General features: G+C 36.8%; 2 protein-coding genes across 2 annotated transcripts in view; one reads left to right on the top strand and one right to left on the bottom strand.

The window, feature by feature from the left end:
- LOC118765243 (organic cation transporter-like protein) overlaps positions 1–2,481 on the bottom strand; it is a gene marked incomplete at its 5' end in the record, with an annotated part of 34,580 nt that extends 32,099 nt beyond the window's left edge. The window contains one exon of the mRNA XM_036506988.1: positions 2,239–2,481. Within this exon, the coding sequence (XP_036362881.1) occupies positions 2,239–2,481 (243 nt within the window). The remainder of the gene's footprint in view (positions 1–2,238) is intronic.
- A 19,829-nt stretch (positions 2,482–22,310) lies between these two features.
- The window catches only part of LOC115217088 (GATA zinc finger domain-containing protein 15-like), a gene marked incomplete at both ends in the record, with an annotated part of 45,584 nt that continues 45,394 nt past the window's right edge, over positions 22,311–22,500 (top strand). Inside the window, one exon of the mRNA XM_029786681.1 lies at positions 22,311–22,441. Within this exon, the coding sequence (XP_029642541.1) occupies positions 22,311–22,441 (131 nt within the window). The remainder of the gene's footprint in view (positions 22,442–22,500) is intronic.

Below are 22,500 nucleotides of genomic sequence, written 5' to 3'. Positions count from 1 at the left end.
TGGGCAACGCGAACAAGCCAGCTGTGTTAGCGGCAAACGGGGCTCTGACAGTCATCAAGTCCTCAACGGTGGAACAGGGTATCTTTTTCTTCACAAATGTAAATAAACCCAATCTGTTTCTTAAAGGAGGGGCATATTCATTATGCACAGAATGTTATTTATCTAAATGGACTCCAGTGATTGGTTAAAATTGCCGAAATGCAAGTAATTCCAGACGAAATATCTTACAAACTATAGAATCTTCTCAATAAAGCCAAGAGAAAGTGATGTTTTATAAACACATTCTACCAGTATACGAAGTTTAAAACTTTTTAGTTACCTAGAAATTATGTTACAAAGTGCCGTCGCTTTAGTGCAATTATTTATCGTCTGCTCGCTTGAAAAAAATTGATATTTGCTTATAAGGGCTAATTTAGCCTAAAAAAATTGATAGTTGCTTATAAGGACTAATTTAGCCTAAACTCTGGATTCTAAAGAAACACTGTTGCAAGTGGTCCGGAAAAGGATTCGCAGATGTAGAGCGCGAAGATATGATAAAAAGGGCAAAACGATAACACCGACGAAGACGTGAGGAATTGAAAGGAGTCGAACGTCAAGAATATCAATGTGGAGGCGCGTGGCTTAGTGGTTAGGGTGTCAGCATCATGATCGTAAGATTGTGGTTTCTTTTCCTGGACCGGGCGATGCGTTGTGTTCTTGAGCGTTGTGTTCTTCATTTCACGTTGCTCCAGTCCACTCAGCTGGCAAAAATGAGTAACGCTGCGATGGACTGGCTAGGCTTTAAAAGGGCGAGAGGAGGCGCAATGGCCCAGTGGTTAGGGCAGCGGACTCGCGGTCGGAGGATGGTGGTTTCGATTCCCAGACCGGGCGTTGTGTGAGCTTATTAAGCGAAAGCATCTAAAAGCTCCACGAGGCTCCGACAGGGGGTGGTGGTGACCCCTGTTCTACTCTTTCGCCACAACTTTCTCTCACTCTCTCTTCTTGTCTCTTGAGTAACGCTCCGATGGACTGGCGTCCTGTCAAGCTGGGGAACACATACGCCATTGAAACTGGGAAACCGGGCCAATGAGCCTGGCTAGGTTTGAAAAGAGCGACGTTTAAACTGTGAACGCTACAAAAATGCAAATCTTCCATTCTTTCTTAAATAGGTCCTCTTAAATATTTCCTTCTATGGAACTTATACGGGTCCCACTATCGTCATAATTATTGCATATTTGTATATATGTAGAGGCAATTATGCGGATATACAAATTAGATGCATAAAATATATCTTTATATATAAAACTGAAATTGTGTGAGTGAGAGTCTGTCTCCTCCGATTTAGATTCCTAACTACTCCCACATTTTGCGGTGCAGTTTAACCAAAAGCGGGTATCTTATAGTCGTGATTCATATTGAGCCCTTCTGGGTATTAGCGCGCGTCTATGATGAGTCTACGATGATAAAAAAATTTACCATCATTTTTTCGTATTTTTAATGCATATTTTGCTCAGTTTATATAAGGGAAGTAACTCTCTAAAAATGTCTATATAGTTATTTCCCTTATGTTTTTTTAGCCTTATTCGAATAGCAGATTTCATAAGTTCTGCTGTTTTCTTCAAATCTATAAAAATATGCGTTGTTACGGACAATATGTTTGTTTTGATTTTTCCAAAAGTATGGATAAAATGGAATGCAATTTCGTGAAAATTAATGCTTAAACAAGTTATTCATCAAATTTCTATCCACCCGAGCAAAGCCGGGTCAATCTGGTAGTTAAATATATTATACTAATATATTTAATCTATTTAATGTAACTAATTTGTTTATCCGCATAATTGCCTCTAAATTCGGTCAACTTGATCCTCTTATAGCCTTTCTTGACCTTTACAATCGATCCCCTTTAAAGACATCGGAGTCTAAGTCTGAATCTTTTGAGCATTATAAAGTGTCGTCTGTATGTGTTTGTGGTGTGTGTGTGGGGGGTGAGATTGTGTATGTGTTTGTGTTTGTTTGCCCCACCACCACCACCACTTGACAACTGGTGTTGATGTGTTTACGTCTCCGTGACTCAGCGGCTCTGCAAAAGAGACCGCTAAAATAAATACCTAGCTTAAAATAGTAAGTACTGGAGTCGATTCGTTCGACTAAAACTTTCTTCAAGACGGTACTCCAGCATGGCCTCAATCTAATGACTGAAACAAGTGTGTGTGTGTGTTAAGAGGTTGAATTTAAAATAATATAGATAAATATTATAACCTGTTGAAAAGCTCCACCTAAAACTCGAAGCGCTGCGAAGACCCATATGTTTGGTGAGAGTGCACTTCCGGACGCACATAGCATGAGGAAAAATGTACAGCCAACATGAACTGGTTTCCGACCTATTTTATCTGCAAAGGCCGTAAATATCAAAGCACCAGCTCCTTGGCCTGCAGTAAATAAAGATTGTGTTAATTCCGCCAAGCCTTCTTTATCACAAACCAGGTTCCACTGTAACGAAAACAAAGGAAGTGAGAGATACGTAATAGTTTTCGATTTTATGCCAAAAATACATGTAATAGAAAAACATATTGAAATTTAAAAGATATCTGGATGATGATAAGAACAAGATAAGTCAAAGAGAGCATCAGCAAAATTACAAACTAAGAAACTTGTAAGATGTTTGCTTCCCGACTACATGTAATGGATTCAGTTCCATTACGTGACATGTTAACTATATATATATATATATATATATACAGAAAGAAAGAGAGAAAGAGAGACAGGGGGGATAAGAAACGGAGCAATTTACAGCGGGAAGTGGATCATTGGTCATTATTTAATTAAGATGAGAGTATGTTTGCAGCTGTTTCTGCATATCAAGCTGAGGTAAATTCGAATTTACCTCGTTACAGTTGATAGACGTCTTCAGAACGGTTCTATGGCAAAGGTCACATAGAAGAAAAATAGAAAGAAAATTTAAGAAAAGGAAAGGAAAAAGGAAAATATATATATATATATATATATATATATATATATATATATATATATATCTAATGTAGAATAAAATTTTTTCGAAAAAAAATTTCATCAATGGGCAGCATATTAAAAAATAACTTTAAAGGTTAAATTTATAAATAACTTATAAAATAAGGGCAAAAGAAAAATGTTAATGCCAAAAATGCCGAAAATAGACAAATTCTCAATAACCATTATAATTTATGCGTCTCGAAACAAGCCGATAGAAATTTCTAAAAAATTCCGTTATTACCGTATTGGTAAATACGTAAGACATAAATGAAATACTTACTCATACTCATGGAAAAAGCAAGCACTAAGTCCTGAGCAGACCTAAGTACCCCAAATATATCCAAAATAGATAATCTTCAGTATGTCTTATAAGTTATTTATACATTTAACCTTTAAAGGTATGCTGGCCATTGATAAATTTTTGTTTCGAAAAATTTTATCCTACATTATATGTAAATTTAATAGTGTTCACTTCCGGACTCTCTCACTCTGTGAAAGTTTCTAGTTCGAATCACACGTGTTTTCTATTTTGGATATATTTGGGGTACTTAGGTCTGCTCAGGACTTAGTGCTTGCTTTTTCCATGAGTATCCTTAAATCCTTAAATCCTTAAAAATGTTTTAGCCCGAAGGCCGCGGCCATGCTGGGGCACCACCGCTGAATGAGCTACACTAATATGTGAATCCACCTCTGATACGTGGCACTTGATCAACAAGGGAGTTCGATGCTGCTGCCCGCATCTGCGTCTCCTGTCGTGAGGTAGGTTCATCTGGGACTCCCGACAAGAAGAGATCCAGTTTAGTTTTAAAAAAACCCACATCCACACCATGTAAGTCTCTCAGGCATTTAGGGAGGATGTTAAAGAGCTGTGGTCCTCTGAAACCCGAGCTGTTGCAGTATCTGGACCTGTATTTTGATGGTGATGTTGGAATCTTTGGCACCATGCAGTGGCGCCCCGTTCTGCGGTTGGGGTAACTTTGAATGCCAAAGTTTGGGACAAGACCCTCCAGGATTTTCCAGATGTTAATCACCGCATATCTCTCCCGCCTCCGCTCTAGGGAGAAGAGGTTTAATACTTTCAGTCTTTCCCAGTAGCTGATATTTTGCATTGAGACGATTTTCTTTGTGTAGCTTCTCTGAATTGCTTCGAGTTCTGCTGTTAGTTTTATATTGTGTGGTGACCATAGTTGGGAGCAGTAGTCCAAGCGACTGAGGACGAATGTTTTCCATAGGACCATCAGTGTCTCCTTCTCTCTTGTTCTGAAAGTTCGGAGAATCCATCCAGCTAGCCGTCTGCATTTTATCACCAGATTAGTAATATGCACTTGGAAAGAGGCATCATTGCTTATGTCAATGCCCAGGTCACGCACTGATTTTGACTCAGCGATTGCAATTATTCCTGGGCCAGTGTATCCAGTCTGCACGTCGTTTACCTTTGTGTGCCGGTAGCGCAGGGCCTGGAACTTACCTGCATTAAACTGCATGTTGTTGTCCTCAGCCCACCTGTATATTGTGTCCAACTCCTGTTGCAGATGTGCAATATTTTCAGGGTTTTGTATTGAGTAGGAGACTTTTGTGTCATCTGCATAGCTAGCAAGGGTGGTCATCGTAGCAACTGAAGGCATGTCTGAAAGGGCCACTATGAACATCAGTGGCCCCAAGACAGTGCCCTGTGGGACACCGCTTGTTATTTGTGTTTCCTTGGAGGTGGCTCCATTGCTTTCTGTCTTTTAGGAAGTTGTGCAGCCACTCTCCAAGTTTTCCGCCTATGCCGAGACCACGCAATTTGTGACAGATCATACCATGGTCGACTTTATCAAAGGCTTTTGCAAAGTCGAGATATATTACATCCACATTTGCGCCATTTAGTAGCTGTTTCAACACCCAGTCATAGTGTTGCAGGGGCTGTGTTAGGCAGCTTCTACCTGGTCGAAATCCATTCTGGGTGTCAGACAGCAAGTCATTTTCTTCAAGGAACATGATTAGTTTCTTACGGACTATTCGTTCCATGACTTTGCTGATGTGTGAGGTCAGAGAGATAGGCCTATAATTTTTAGCATCTGCTCTGCTACCTCCCTTATGGATAGGGCATATTGCCCCCTCTTTCAATTTGACTGGGAGCTTACCACTTGCAAGAAAGCTCTGAAAAAGAAGCTGTAGCGGTTTTGCAAGGGCTCGTTTGCACGATTTGAGAAGGATCGCTGGGAATCCATCAGGTCCAGCAGCTGAGTTTGTGTCAATCTCATCTATGGCTAGTGTGATATCATCATCTTCGATGTTGATGTACTCAATTTTTGCCTCTTCGACCGCAGGTAAAGTGGCAAAGAATTCTTCTGGGTTGTTTACTTGCCTGTGTCCTAGAGGTGTAGTGAACACACTTTCGAATTGTTCGTTCAGTATTTCACTTATCATCGTGGGATGAGTAAGTATTTCATTTATGTCTTACGTATTTATCGCTGAGGAGGAGAAATTTTCTTATGAATTAACTCTGAAATTGGGACCAATACGGTAATAACGGAATTTTTTAGAAATTTCTATCGGCTTGTTTCGAGACGCATAAATTATAATGGTTATTGAGAATTTGTCTATTTTCGGCATATTTGGCATTAAAATTTTTCTTTTGCCCTTATTTTATAAGTTATTTATAAATTTAACCTTTAAAGTTATTTTTTAATATGCTGCCCATTGATGAAATTTTTTTTTTCGAAAAAATTTTATCCTACATTAGAAGTAAATTTAATAGTGTTCACTTCCGGACTCTCTCACTCATTGAAAGTTTCTAGTTCGAATCACACGTGTCTCGAGATGTGCTAAAGATTTTCTATTTTGGATATATTTGGGGTACTTAGTTCTGCTCAGGACTTAGTGTTTGCTTTTTCCATGAGTATGAGTAAGTATTTCATTTATGTCTTATGTATTTATCGCTGAGGAGGAGAAAATTCTTATGAATTAACTCTGAAATTGGGACCAATACGGTAATAACGGAATTTTTTAGAAATTTCTATCGGCTTGTTTCGAGACGCATAAATTATAATGGTTATTGAGAATTTGTCTATTTTCGGCATATTTGGCATTAGAATTTTTCTTTTGCCCGTATTTTATAATATATATATATATGCGACAGGCTGCTTTCATTTTCCGTCTACCGAATGCATTCAAAAAGCTTTGGTCGGCCCGTGGCTATAGAAGTAGATACTTGCTGATGGCGTTACATAGTGGCACTGACCCCCGGGACTACGTGCTTTGGAAGCAAGCATCTTACCACACAGCCACATATATATACCAAAAAGAAAATGACAAAAAGAATTAACAATCATCTTATGAGCTTGACTTGCTTACAGGTGTTATATTTATATATATATATATATATATATATATATATATATATATATATATACAAACAGACATGACAAGTAAATAATGATAATTTTATGTTCATTGATTTGTTAATTGATATTTTTATGTTTCGTGTTCAACATGCGACTCTTTAATCATGCCACGTACAAAGAAGCTTTGGAACTGTCCGAATTTCAAAGAGGCCTTGTTGTGGGTCAATCTAAAGATGGAATTAACGTAAGAAAAGTGTGGAGGAAAATCTTCATTGCAAGGCATCTGGCATAAAAGAACAAATTGATGTCAGTCCCAGAAAAGCTGTCAGATATTTCTACAATTTGGCTACTATAGTAGAGCAGAAAGAAGGAAGCCATTTCTTCAACAAGCCAATATCAAGCAGAGAAAAGATTAGGCCAGTGAGATGGTGAAGAGGCCACTAGAATTTCGGGACAGTCATATTCTCTGATAAGTCTAGATTTGCTGTATTTTCTGGCAGTGGTCGCGAGCGGGTCTGGAAACTCAAAAATTTTACATGAAAAGATTACAGCAAACTATGAAATACGGTGGCTATTCTGTGATGCTTTGGGGAGCAATTTTGAACAGAACTGATGGAGTGTAAGGGAAACATAAACTCAGATAAATATTCGTCTATATTGCGGAAAGGACTCGTTCCATCTTCTCTAGTGGTAAAATGATTACCAAAGACTCGTTATTTGTGGAAGACAGGGTTCCTTGACACACGCCTAAAATGACCCAAGATTGGTTGGAAGACAGTGGTATTAAAAAGCTTCCATGGCCAAGCCTGTCACTAGATAAAAAGTGAATACCCCTGGGGCATAATGGACAGGACACTTCATAGAAAGAACAAGAAAGCGTCCTCAAAGCGAGACTTTTGAGATTACTGTATGAAACTTGGCAAAAAATTCTTCAAGAGAATATTCGTCATCTGATCAGTATCATGGGTTCTTGCATTGAAAATGTCTACTAAATATTAGATATATAATAATTAATAAATAATCAATAAATAATTTGAAATTATAATTTCAGATTTAAATAATTTGAACGATTGTCTATTTACTTCTGTCATGTCTATATATGTAATTATATGATGATGATGATGATGATGATGATGATGATGATGATGGGTTTCCTTAGTGTTAGAGCAAACCCACTTCTACTCAATTATTGGCCAAGCCGAAACAATTCCCCAGACCAGTGTGTAGTCGATTCGAACCCGGTATCCATAGTAACAAAAAAAACTTCATAAAGAAAAGGCCATAAGTGTTTACTTGGGTTGTCCATTCGTGAAAATTCAGTTGTGTTGGTCTTTGGATATTTCCCATAGAAGAGTTAAGTTCTGTAGAGGAATGAAAGTATCAGCAGTAGGGACCGGAGAATATGACCAGCCTCGTATTCAGGTAGTTTGGGAACCTGTTCCAAATGGAGAAAACGACAGGAAACTCCTTCAGTATGACAAAGCTAACGACGAACCCTCTCTGTAATCTAATCTCCTGTTAGAAATAGCAGACTAACCTCCCTCAAATCACACTATACCGTTTTAAAAATATGAAGGGATAACTATAATTATATTCCTATATAACTATATTAACTATTGGATAACTATATTCCTAGATAAACTACGTTTTAGTAAAGTTCTGATTGATCATGATGAGAATGATTTAAACAGAAATACTCGATCTGGGTTGTCTGGTCGCTACACAGCAAAAACATTTCTCTTTCAATATCTAATATAATTTTAACTGTTGAAAGATATGTCTGAAAGCAGATGTGTTAATGAGACAGAAAGGAAGAGAGGTGTAGGGGAAATAAGATCTAAATTATCAACATTCTTACCTCTATCACATAAGAGATATCTTTATTTGCTGAGTATTTGTGTCCATTAATACAGGAGAGCTCATCTGTAATATTTTTCAAGCCACGAAATATGTTAATGTGACACTTCTCATAACTGATGTCATCGTATGACGTCACGTTGTATATGGACAGCTGTTCCTCCGAGAGATCCTTGCATTGATGATCTGGAGTGTAACCTGAAAAGAAAATGCTATTTCTTAAATTTAAAGTTCCTTTTATTTTATGTCAAAATGTCTGAGATAAGTAGTCTTATAATTTTCTCAGATTTTTAACCCCATCTTCAAATATGAAACTACTGCGTTTTCCTCAGTTTCGTCTCCAATCATCTCAAAGCATTCTATTCCTGGATGTGTACAGAATAATAGACTGGATCCGTACCATAAAATTTAATTTATTTCTCTTTTTAAAAAATATTAATTCTCTTTGCTAACCGCCTTCTCGTAATGTAAAAATTGAAGTAGCCTGTGGGTGTAATAGAGTCTGGTATCGCTTACATAAGGGTATGTATTGTGTTATTTCATTGAGTGATAATTTCATAGTGTTTTGTGTTATTTTAGATATGAGAGTGAAAATGTTATTTGGAGTGCGGTTTGCGCCAAACAGTAAACGTTTTGACTGCGTGTAATGTTGTCTTCCTTGTAGAATATCTTGACCGTCGGACAAAACGCTTTGCTTTATTCCGTTGCGGCACGTTACATTCTGATTTTACATATCGTCAACGTTAAATTTATCTTTCATTCTTTCGAGATCGATAAAATAAAGTACCAGTCAATTACTGGGATCGATGTAATAGACTAACTTCCTGCTTACATAACTGTCGGTCTTATATCTAGTTCAGAAAGTATTAGGACAGTGAGTAGGCAGAATCATTAGTTCGCCAGGGAAAAAACATGCTTTGTGGTATTTTTTCAGTCTCTTTACATCTTGAGTTCAAATTGTTCCAAGGTCAGCTTTGCGTTTCATGTTTTCGGAGTCGATAAAATAAAGTACCTGTCAATTACCGGGGTCGGTGTAATCTACTTGTCCCACTTCCATCAAAATTTCTCGTGCGACAGTTAGAAAAAATATAATAACAAAGCTATTATAAGCTAAATTATTAAGCAGAGATTTGGGGAGACAAGGTTCCTCAAATTTCAATAATCTTTCTTACACCATTTGTTCCTTTTGCCTTGTATAGTCGTACCTGGTCTTGTTACTGCTGTAGTATTGTCTGTATTTATGGAGAAATCCCATAAATACTGAAGTTATCATTCACCATACTGGAACTGAAGCATATTTATACCATTTTCCCATCATTTTAAATTCACACACTTAGCTAACATCTTACTGTACTCTTTCATAGATATAGCCATGCCTGCATTGAAAATCTCTTTATACTAGTTTACTGTACTTAGTTTCGAAATGGTTAATACTTTCGTCCCCTTTTCCACATATTCTGTATTTACACTCTCATAAGATTTATAACTCTTTGTATCAAGTTTGGTCTAATGGCTTGTTCTTTTGTGTCTATAATTAGTGATTCGGTGTCTCGTCTCAGGTTTCCACATGTCAAACATCACTAGTGTTAGCGTTCTTTTTTCTGAATATCGTCGAACAACAAGTTCACGTATAAAATATGTTTTGTGTTGTTATGAATTCTTGAGCGCGGACATTGCTCACTGCACTGTCTTACAAAGAGAGGAGGTTTTCACTGAAGCCATCATAAGATGTTTCTCTGGTTAAAGGTGGGAAGGCCGAGAGCGTGTGTATATCTATTCGTGGCAAAAAAAGGATACCTTAAATGATTAAGGGAGACTTGACAGCTATCTGGGTGAATGTCTTATACGCAGAAAAAAAAGGAAAAGCCTACGGAGCCAAAAACCTGACATTCACAAACAGAGATTGTGCGCGAAATACTGACTCATATGCTTGTGCTTATCAAAAAGATTCCGGGACTAGTTATATTGAATAAAAAATATAACTCATCTACCTAAGTTTTAACATCATCTTCTTCGAAATAGTCACCTTGCGCAGCAATACACCGATCCCAGCGTTCCTGCTATTTTTTGGAATCCAGTCGTTTTCCGTAAGCGAGTCTGAGACCTTCTGCGATTTGCTCTGGATTTCGACAATGGTGTTAAAACGGCGACCTCTGAGCCGTAGGTGCCAAATCTGGTGAATGAGGCGGGTGCAGAAGCAATACCATGTTTCTTTTGGTGAGAAACTCACGAGTGAGGAGAGCTCGGTGACAGGGTGGATTGTCGTCATAAAGAATTCAATTCTTCGCTTTCCACAGATCCGGTCGATTTTGCCGAATGCCCTCCCTCAAAAGCTTCAAAACTTCGCAGTAGAACTCTCGATTGTCGGTGTCGCACTGTGGGGCGAATTCTCGATGTACAATACCACTTTTCTTGGATGACGCTTGTAGCAGGTCTTCTAGATTGCTCATAATCTTCCTAGGTCGTTCTTCCCCTTTCGAAGTTCCAGTACCACTCAAAGCATTGCGTACGAACCATTGCCTCGTTGCAGTAAGCTTGCCAAAATATGCTCAATGTTTTTTGTAGCTGCCTTTCCAGGTTTAACGCAAAATTTCACGTTGGGTCTTTCTCAGACTACAGCATATACGTGATAACAAAGACACAAATCTCACAATTTGCGAAGTAAACATAGCAATGTCACTCGGCACACTGACTTATCTATGTCACTGCTAGCTCTCATTGTGCACGCAACCATGTGCTGTCATCTGTTGGCGCGATACAGAACAAGTCCCGGAACATTTTGTCACCATTAGAGGTATAGCAAATGATTGTGGCCCTTCGTTTGACACTAAACGTATGGATAAAGAGAAATCCTACGTGGTTGGAAGGTGATCAACATTGACATGCTAGCCTTAAGGCCCACAATGCTAATCTAGAATCTATACCTTGTTGGCTCTGGGTTTAAGGCAATATGACTGATGATGTAGGATAGAAAACCCAGTTGTTATACTTGTGACAGCAAAAGCCACTTGAAGACTGATCAGGGTTTTTCAGGCTGATGTTCTGGTTGCACCGGTTGCAGATCCGAAATGGCCGAAAGTTGTTCCTCGTTTCAGGTTTCAGATGCAAACGTTGACAAAACACTCTGTCCCATCTATGAAAGTGGAAGAAATCAACTCAGGCCCGATCTAAAAAAACGATAACTATGTAAACAGTCTCCCTACCATAACTAGCAACAACAGTACCAATCCATCGTCTTCTGACGAAAGGAATCGGAACCAAATTTGCAAGCAGTAGCAGAAAACACATTGAAGGTGGGCGAAAGACTTTAATAAGTGGAGAAAACCATTTCATTATTCAGTTACATCGTAGCAAAAATAATAAAAATTCATCCATGAATTTATGCTCAAGTTATCTATTTAGTCGTTAATAATAATAATAATAATAATAATAATAATAATAATAATAATAATAATAATAATAATAATAATCGTTTCTACTAGGTACAAAGCCTGAAATTTTGTGGGGAGGTGACTAGTCGACTACATCGACTCCAGTGTTTCACTGGTACTTAATTTATCGACCCCGAAAGTATTAAAGGCGAAGTTGACCTTGGCGGAATTTGAACACAGAACATGCAGACAGACGAAGTGTCGCAAATCATTTCGCCCGGTGCGCTAACGATTCGGTCAGCTCGCCGCCATAATTTGGTGGAAGAAGGTAAGTCGAACATCGAAGTATTTGACTGGTACTTATTTTATCGGGCCTGAAAGGATGAAAGGCAAAGTCGACCTCAGTAGAATTTGAACTCAGAACGCAAAAGCGGACAAAATGCCGCTAAGCATTTTGGCCGGCGTGCTAACAATTCTGCCATGTCGCCTATAATAATAATAGTAGTAGTAGTAGTAGTAGTAGTAGTAGTAGTAGTAGTAGTAGTAGTAGTAGTAGTAGTAGTAGTATAATAATAATAATAATAATAATAATAATAATAATAATAATAATAATAATAATAATAATAATAATAATAATAATAATAATAATAATAATAATAATAATAATGATTCCGATCATATATAGCATTTCGGTCTAAACTGGACTTCTTCATCGTGAAGCTAAATTTATGACTCTGAGGATGAAAACAGGTGAAATTCTTCAGATGATGAGAAGGTTAATGACTGAATGAATGTATTCGCGCGATTTTCTTTTACCAAATCAGAAAGACAAATAGATAGACAGACAAATATCTCGCAATATAGTGAGAATACAGTGTACATTCCCGTTTTTACTGCGATAAACTTTGATAAATTTGTTTTGAGTAAAGCACGCCATTTCACGCTGCGTCATTCCTACAGCTGAAAACGAATACCAGCCAAGTGCTGGTGCAGCCCTACCACACTTCGACTGTCACATCCTCTATCTTCGCTGAGCCAAGTGTGGAGGGCCCAGAGAGTGTCTCTCATAGACACCCAAAAGAGTCAGCGAAAGCACGGTACATTTATATGACGAGTATGGTGGAAACTGAGACCGCTGATGTTTGGTTTAAGAAATATATGGAATTTTATGATTATTTTATTCACCCCAAAATAATTTAGATATAAATCTACAGGTGACTGGTATAGTGAGTAAAATGAGGTCGATGGGGGATATGATCGTAAAATAAATGATGGCACTTTATTACTTCTTTCTTTGTCTATCCCCGCCTACAGTGGAGCTCATATCCGAAAGGAATGTAAATATGGTGTCACCCAAGTTATTTCGCGCGATTTCCATTCTATTCTATTGTCGACTACTACAATTTCACTGGATCTGGTGGGAGTATGGTTCATGGGAGAAGCGGACTTCGGACAATAACCTATCTTAAATATGCTCTCAGACAACAATACTCGTTCAATGGAAAATTTTGCGTACATTATTTAATGTTATAACAGTTGGATTCGACCCCACGTTTTGCCACTTAGAAATCACAAGTGGATCATGTGCACAATCCTATGATACAACAAATTTAAAATCAGTAAATATTGATGTCCTCTCTATTTCCATTGTGAAACTTGCATCGAATATCGTGTGCTGAAAATATCTTAGGAATTATTATTAATTTTTCGCAGGACACAAGGTTTCCAATCTTGTGGGAAGGTAAATTCAATAAAATCTGTTCAATTCCTAATTGGTATTTATTTTATCAGCTCTTGAAGAATAAATGACAAAGCGAACCTAGAGAGATTTGAACGTACAATGTAAGTTACAACGTAACTAAATAAAGGTATATCAAATTAAAAGCTACTGTGTTATGCATACAATCATGCTTATATAGACATCTGCACACATGACTGCAAACAGCTACACATACTTAGCTACATACACATGTACAGATCTAAACGCACTTACATATACGCGAGCGTACACACACACACACACACACACACACACACACACACACACACATATATATATATATATATATATATATATATATATATACATATACACGGACATACGCTCACACACATCTATAAGGGAGCGTGTGCGTACATTTTCAATGAAGATTAACGGACTTTTCTGGTAGTTAGGCACCTTATCCAAGGGAGATTAATCTGCTGTCTACTTTACTCTAGTTTTATGATAATGAAGCATCAAGACAACACGCTACCTTAAATGTATTCCCAGACAAAAAATATTCGTTCCAAGGATAATTCTTTGTACATTATCTAATTTGTTGAGAGCAAATAAACATCTAAGAAGAGGAAAACTAATTTACATCTTCAAAGACTGATGCAACAGAACCCTGCCCAAAACAACTAACAGCTTACAAGGACTCACTTTATTCTGTAATTTCTCTCACTAGTTTCGGTCTTTGGCTAAGACCAGATTGCTATATTTTTGAATATGTTCGATATTTCCCTTCTAATTTTGGTACGAGGTCAGCAGTTTTGAGGGGAAGAGGAAGTCGATTATATCGACCTCAGTACCTGACTGGTACTTTATTTCATTGAACAAGAAAAGAATGAAATACACAGTTGACGTCGGTGAAATTTAAACTCAAAAGGTGATGAATCGTAAGAAATGCCGTCAAGCATTTTGTCTGGCATGCTAAGGTATTTGGCAGATCCTCACCTTAATATATTTGATAATATTCCTTTCAACAGGCGTGGCTATGGTAAGAAGTTTGGTGCCCAACCATATGGTACCAGGTTCAGTTCCAGTGTGGAACACTGGGCAAGAGTCTTTTACTATAGTCTCGAGTCGACCAAATTTTTGTGAGAGGTGTGAGTCAATTACATTAACCCAAGTACTTGACTGGTACTTATTTTGTCAACCCCTCCCCCTTCACCGAAATGATGAAACAGAATTTGAACTCAGAACGTAGCGGGAGACGAAATACCTATTTCTTTACTACCCACAAGGGGCTAAACACAGAGAGGACAAACAAGGGCAGACAAGTGGATTAAGTCGATTATATCGACCCCAATGTGCAACTGGTACTTAATGTATCGACCCCGAAATGATGAAAGGCAAAGTCGACTTCGGCGGAAATTGAACTCAGAACGTAACGGCAGACGAAATGCGGCTACGTATTTCGCCCGGCGTGCTAACGTTTCTGCCAGGTCGCCGCCTTTAAAGTTTGAGTAGGCAAGAGATTGTCATCCTCTACGTAGTTTGTGAAATAACAACTTTAAGATGTTACTCCGTTGCACAACAACAACAATAAAAATCCTTTCTACTGAAGTCACAAAGCCTGAAATTTGGGTGGATGATTTAAGTCGATTACCTCGACCCCAGTACTCATCTGGTACTTTATCGATCCCGAGAGGATGAAAGGCAAAGTCAAGCTCGGTGGAATTTGAACTGAGAGCATTAAGACGGACGAAATACCTCTAAGCATTTATGTCTGGCGTGCATACGACTCTGCCAGCACGCCATTATGTGCACAAGCCCTGAAATGTAAGAGTGGGGCTACTCATTTACATCAAGCCCAGTGCTCAACTGATAACTTATTTTATTGACTCCGAAAGGATAAACGACAAAGTGGGCCTCAGTGGTATTAGAATCCAGAAGGTAAACCATTGGAAAAAATATCGTTAAGTATTTTATCCAATGTGCCAATGACTCTGCCATCCTGCTGCTTGAAGAAGTGGAGTAGAACTTGGGAATGTATTTCTTATTGACAAAATGACTCCATCCCTAATATCAGGAATCTTGTAGATCTAATACCAAAGTGATTTTTAAAATTATATATTCACTTTCTTGTATTTTTTAAAAGCAAAACTGTATATTTACGATGTATGTAACAATTCTATGGTAAGTATAAATCAAGTGAAGAATAAAATGTAATGCTTATATAACTTACCTATTGCCAGTAATTGGAAAAGACTATGAGATACAATCAAAAGAGAAGACGAAACAAGCTGCTGTCTAATTTGGTAATTACCATAAGTCTTTAAATTGATGAGTAGTTTATCCAAATCATAAACGGCCTCTGTACCAGCCATCTACGAAACTTATGGCCGTGCTATTGGCTGGTGATATTATCGGTATTGTTTTCAGTGATTAGTAACAGTCGCCGCGAAGTTGTCGCTGTTATGCTGTGAAATCACTGTTCTTATTACATTGGTGAGGTTAATATTGCTAGTTGAAATTTACCAAATTGTTTCAAATCAATAAAGAGACCAACAAGATCATATTCCTTTTCCTGTGATGTCTTTGATCTAAAATTTTTTATCAAAGTTTTTTCGACACGGTATCAACCAAAGTTCCGGATATTGCTATAAAGCGCTGGTCACATTACGATTCGTTGTTTCAATTTTCAAGTGATTCCACCATTTTAGCTCGGCAGGCTGGCCAACAATTCGCCTGGAACGAGTACCAGTCCGTCACAAGGTTACCTATTTACAGCTGAGTGAACTGGAAAAACGTGAAATGAAGCGTTTTGCTCACGAACACAAATCGAAAATATGGTCTTGTAAGGTTGGGTATGACATCCTAACCACTATGCCACGTGCCTTTATTCACTAATACACTCACAATTTAGATATACGGAGTCAAGATATGTCTATTCACGTCGAGATCCTGTTTCAAAAAGCCTCTCACCTTCGATCCAGATAAGATAGCAAATTATGCAAATGAATTATGATAATAGCAGGCTTCTAATTTTGGAACAAGAACAGTAAGCTTTAGGGAAAGTGAAGTCAATTACATTACATATTTGTTTTTCATTTTATCGACCCCAAAAAGATGAAAGGCAGAGTCGACTTCGGCAGCATTTGAACTCAGAACATAAAGAGCCGGAAGGAATGTCACTATGTCAAGTATTTTCCTTAGTCATTGCACGGTGATCGCCATAAGCTTTAAGCTTATATAAAAATACCATTATTATTATTTACAGGATTGTATAAAAAAAAACCCATTTGCACCGAAAGCATATAGAAAGTTTGTTTACATATAAAAAAAACAAGCACGAACTGTTATAGCTCTTAAATTTGACAGGAAAATGCCGGCTGATTCGCTGGTGTAGAGGTAACGCACTTAGTCACGTTAACAAAGTGATGTGAGTTCCACTTCTACGCAGACAGGAAAGCTTTCTTTCTGTCGAGGGCTTATATGCCTATTTATTAGACTATTTTCCTTAGTCTTTGCAGGCGGGGAAGAAGAAGATGGAGAATAAATGGATGTAATAGCTGATTTAGTTGCATGTTGTAGAAAGATGAAGTTTTTTTTAAAAAAAGCATTACAAATAAATTGGAAGTTGAAATCCCCAAAAGCTAAGAAAAAACGTAAGAAACTACATATATGTTTCTGTCAAAACCAATAAGCAGATAGGAGTTTCCAAACATGTTTCATGCCAAGAAAATTGCTACGTTCATACTATTTTATGGTTGGACTTCTTCAGGGTTCAGAAAGAGCTAACTCTACTTAGGTAATCATCATATCTTTTTGAAGCAAGTGTGTACTGATAGTAGGTTAAAATTTAAAAGTATGTTTAGAGATGTATTTGATTGGTAGGTTTTTCAAATTTGTAGATATCCTATATACATATACAAAATATTATAATTAGTAAACAGATAAATGAAAATAAAAATAAAAAATAAAAAATAAAAAATAAATAAATGTAATACAAGGAAAACCTAAATTCTAAAGATGACTCTTAGTAGATTAGTGAGAGATGCATATGCTGTTATTTTTGATATGCTCAGTTCAGAAATATCTGAGACATTTGCATTTGCACTTATGCATCGTGCTAGTCTCCCGTTGTAGGAACTAGCAGTAGTCACCCATCATGTGTGGATTGAATCGGCCTTGATACCTTGTTTCCATCCCAGCCTTGTCCTAATGGGACTTCTCACTATGCACATCACTATGGGTATCAAGATTCGTTGGAAAAAATCGAGATGAGAAAGCAAGAAGTGCATTTGAAGGGACATTCGGCATCCCATTATTTCATACGCTGTTAGTATGTGGCTTATTAAATCAGCATAGTTTTCAACTTTCCTAGAAAGTTCTGTACAACTAACATGAATCCCATGCCGTCAGCTCAACTGGATTCAGTTTACCTTTGAATTTGCTATCAGATATCAATTCTCTGATCTCGGGTCCAATGAAAATGCCTGCTTTCAGTTTTGCATCACTTTTCTCTGCACCAAATTTTACTTTTAGGTACTGGAAGCCACAACTATCGTATATCATTGCTTTTACGAACTTTTCATGAGGCCAAGTTTGATATTAAGTGGTAGAAGGAATATCGTTTACGGGTCTACCAGTGACATAGGTTGCACATTGCACTGACCAACTTTGCGCTCATCTCTTTTAGGCCAGTCTTTTACAGTATAAACACACACGAAGCACATATTTTTGGTATATCCCAGCTGCAGTCCTAGAAGGAGGGGAATCACCTTTAAATCACCACAGATATTCCACTTGTGAACTGAGTAATCAACTCCTTTCAGAATGAGTTCCATCGATTCGCAAGTTTCTTCCATACCGACAACTTGACTCACAGGAATGGAAAGGTTTTCCTTACCATAATGAGGCAACACAGCCTTGAGGCTAACCTTACTCGTGTCTATAGACAATCTCCATTCGTTAGCCACATGGACGTGTCCTAGATTTTGCATGATTGAATTAACGTTAGTACAGAAACAAGTATTATTTTCTTGCTTGAAAAAGACAGATAAACCTTTATGGCGAGAAATGAAAATAGAAATTTTCGTGCCTTGTTGTTGGATATTCCGTTGTTGCAGTTTGGATCCTAAAACTTCTACATTCTTCTTTGACAATGCTAGGTCTCTTACTAAATCGGTCAAATCTTGATTAAACTAGCCTGGCTCATTTTTTTTAGAATCACCTACGTACTCTTCGTCGATAGGAGAGTCAGGAGATTCATCGGGCGATGTGTCCAGATTTTCAAATGAAGCATGTGAGAGGGGAACTGGGACATGGTTTTCAAAGTCATGTGGGACCGGTTTTAGAGCCAACTTACAATCTACATTCACAATTTTTACTTTGATCTTCTTTGAGAAACCACTAGTATTAGTCATGCAAAAGTAACACTCAGACATGATTGGTTGGCTCACGCCATACCATTGGTACAGCAAAGGGCATTCCCTTCCGTTTTCTATTCAGCCACTGTGTAACTCCTGAGTAACAGACGGTACAGCATATATGAGGTGCCCACTTCTTGTCTTGGTCCCCAACCTTACACCCAAAATAATAGTTATAGGCAATTTTTAATTTGGTGCCAATGTTTCTCCGCTGGTCACGCAAAGTAAATTTTCCACAAACATAACAAAAGTTGTCTGGGTGATACACACAGCCTTCCCTATTCATGATTTAACACAATGAACACAGAAAGAGAGAAACACATACCACACTAATTCTCAAGTTTTAGGGAAACACACAGACAGACAGACACACAGACACACATTCTCAGTTTTATATATAGAAAGATAATGTCCAGGATACACCAAAGAGCAGAAAGGAATTGTTTGATGCGTGCATCGTAGAGAAAATTTAGGGTTGAAGCATGCATTGTATGAAAATAAACAAGTAAAAACATCGAATTAAAAAAAAATTCTAGAGGTTCGTATATAATTATTTAGGATGTTAAAAAAGAGAGTAAACAAAAAACCACATGCACCGGGTTTCATGTGGTAAGTAAGTTTTATATCCATAAATTTAGGATTAAATAGAAAGATAAAAAGATGAATGAAGTATCGGAATATAGAAACACTATAAACCAAATATGCTGGGGAATGGAAGTTATTTTAAGATGTGTGATCTATGACAAATAGGACTTATTCATGGAACGTTAATTTATTAGGATATGTAGGTAGATATTTAAATAGTTATTTAAAATGCCGTTATGAGATGAAAGAAAAATATTGGATATATGCGCGTATATCCATGTGGATTCACAATATTCACATATAGATACGAGGGCATGTAAGCAGGCATGGATAAGTATATACAACATGTATACACATACATATGCATATATAACGTGACGTGAGATGACGGGTTACCAGTTATAACTGACTGTGTTTTTGTTGTGGTAGTCAGCAAATATAACTGTTTACTCTTGTAAATATAAATACCACCAATTATAAACCTCAGGTTAGGCTGCGTTTATATGTATATATGTAAGTAAAAGTTGTTGTGTCTTTGCGAGAAGTTTATGGATGTAGACAGAACGCTAGATGTAATATACAATCGTAGCAGCGTGTATGTATGTTGAAGATACCAACATTTCACTAGTAGGTCATAAGACAGTTTAAATAGGATAAGAAGATGTGTGTTTGATAGCAAGGTAAAACTATCTGTGGAAGTGAATTTAAGAAGTCATATCTTAAGAATGCTATTTCGTTTCTTCATACTGGGTTGACTGTATTTTCTTGTGTTGACCGAAGCTTGAGTATATCTTCATGAAAGTGCATGCAAATAAATCTTTAATTAATTTTCCTTATAATCAAACGATGAGAATTCGTACAGATAATACCAAGAGAAGGACTAGATTTAACACCAATAATTTATTTACAGAAAGTAAAAATATATACAATGAATTTATCACAACATAATAGTGTTAGGAAAAATTGCAGTATATATCAAGAAAAACATATTTTAAAAGGAATATGTTGCGAGAATAACGACAGGAACATTTTTCTTAGCTAGTTTTTCAAAACTACACTAAAAAGGTAAAGAATAGCATGACATAAGATTATGATGGATGAACAAGGCAAAATAGCATTGCCAGAATGAATAACGAGGTTCCGTGTGGCAAACCAAGTGTCATTAAATAAATTCCCCAAAATCAGGGTTTTTATAACTGCCATAAACTTGATTCTAAGAACTTTTCTCCATTGTACGCGCGTGCGTGTGTGTGTATATATTTACATACATATATACATATAGCATATAATAATGCATAACATGAAGACATAAATCAATCGATATCAAAATGTTCATCTGACCACACCAGAATTTTGAACATGACTGTATGTACACACACAAACACACACATCTTGATATAAATTCACCATGTCGCGCACATATGGGTATGATGCATGTGCGTGCTGCACCCTTATCAGACGGGTAGTCATGGTGGCTATATTGGGCTTCGTATATTTGTACCTCAGTGTCACTTAGATTGCATGCACTGCTCTCTCAATAATGAAAGTAATAATAATAATAATAATAATAATAATAAATATTAATAATAATAATAATAATAATAGTAATAATAATAATAATAATAATAATAATAATAATAATAATAATAATAATAATAATAATAATAATAATAATAATAATAATAATAATAATAATAGTTTCACTATCGTTAACTGGTCAATTACTGAAATATGTAATCGTGACAGAAAAATACGAAAACTGTTGACAATGCATAGAATGCACTACCCCAAGGCAGATATAGAACGACTTTATCTGCCAAGAAAAGAGGGAGGCCGTGGACTTTTACAACTGGCAATAACAATGAAGATTGCTACAATTGGCCGAGACACCTACCTGAAAAATCTGAGGACTGGCTGTTAAAACCTGTCTCAAAACAAGAAAACAAGAAAGCATCATACTCAGTTACAAAACAGGCAAAAGAATATCTAAGTGAATTCCGAATACAACAAATTTCGGAATTAGACATACAAGAAACACGCACAGAAAAAGCTAAGCGCATGAAAACCCGTGCTAAAACTGCTGCCTTATATATTCTGAATGATAAATGGCAAGAAAAACCTCTCTATGGCAAATACCCAAAGAGAGCGAATAATGCAGATGTTGACAAAGCCCTGGCTTAAAATCTGAAACAGAAGGGTTTATCATAGCAGCTCAAGATCAATGCCTACCAACAAGGAACAACCAGGCCAACATATTAAAGAACGGCAGTAGCCCAACATGTCGTGTATGTCAACAACAAAATGAAACCATTGATTATGTTTCTCCAAGTGCAGTCTTCTAGCGCCTATAGAGTATCTCAACAGGCATGATAGAGCTGCACAATGTATTCACTGGGTAATTTGCAAAAACCTGGATTCCCCCATGAAAAAAACTGGTGGGAACACAAACCGCCTCCAGTGCTTGAAAATGATCACATCTCACACCTCTGGAACTTCACCATTCAAACTGAAAGAAAGATAGATGCAAATAGGCCAGACATCATATTGAAAGACTTCAGACAAAGTTATTGATATGACTGTCCCAATCGATATAAACGTATCTGTCAAGACCTACCAAAAACTGAGCAAATATAAAGATCTTGAAATAGAAATCAGCAAAATGTGGAAGCTGAAGACTAAAACAATACCTGTTGTCATAGGTGCCCTGGGAATGATAGCAAAAGGGGCTGATTGCTACCTAACTCAGATACCAGGAAACCCCAAAATGGCAGAAATTCAAAAGATAGTGCTCATGGGAACAGCTCATATCCTACGCAAAATACTTTCTATGTAATCTCAAGTTTTAAAACAAACATGATTTTCGCATGGTTTTTTTAAAAGCATCCACTAGTACAACATTAAATACAAAACCAAATATATGGCACACTAGGCATAACAACAACATTAACTTCCAACCTGTTGTCTCTTGGGGTCTCTGGGTGAGACTTGGAGCCAACTTGTACAAATGTAAAGCAAAAGTGAAACATAGAATAATAATAATAATAACAATAATAATAATAATAATAATAACAATAATAATAATAATAATAATAATAATAATAATAATAATAATAATAATAATAATAATAATAATAATAATAACAATAATAATAATAATAATAATAAAATAATAATAATAATAATAATAACAATAATAATAATAATAATAATAATAATAATAATAATAATAA

The sequence above is a fragment of the Octopus sinensis genome, linkage group LG11 (assembly GCF_006345805.1).
Source record: "Octopus sinensis linkage group LG11, ASM634580v1, whole genome shotgun sequence".
In the NCBI taxonomy this organism is placed as follows: Eukaryota; Metazoa; Mollusca; class Cephalopoda; order Octopoda; family Octopodidae; genus Octopus; species Octopus sinensis.
This window is presented reverse-complemented; position numbering and strand designations above follow the sequence as displayed.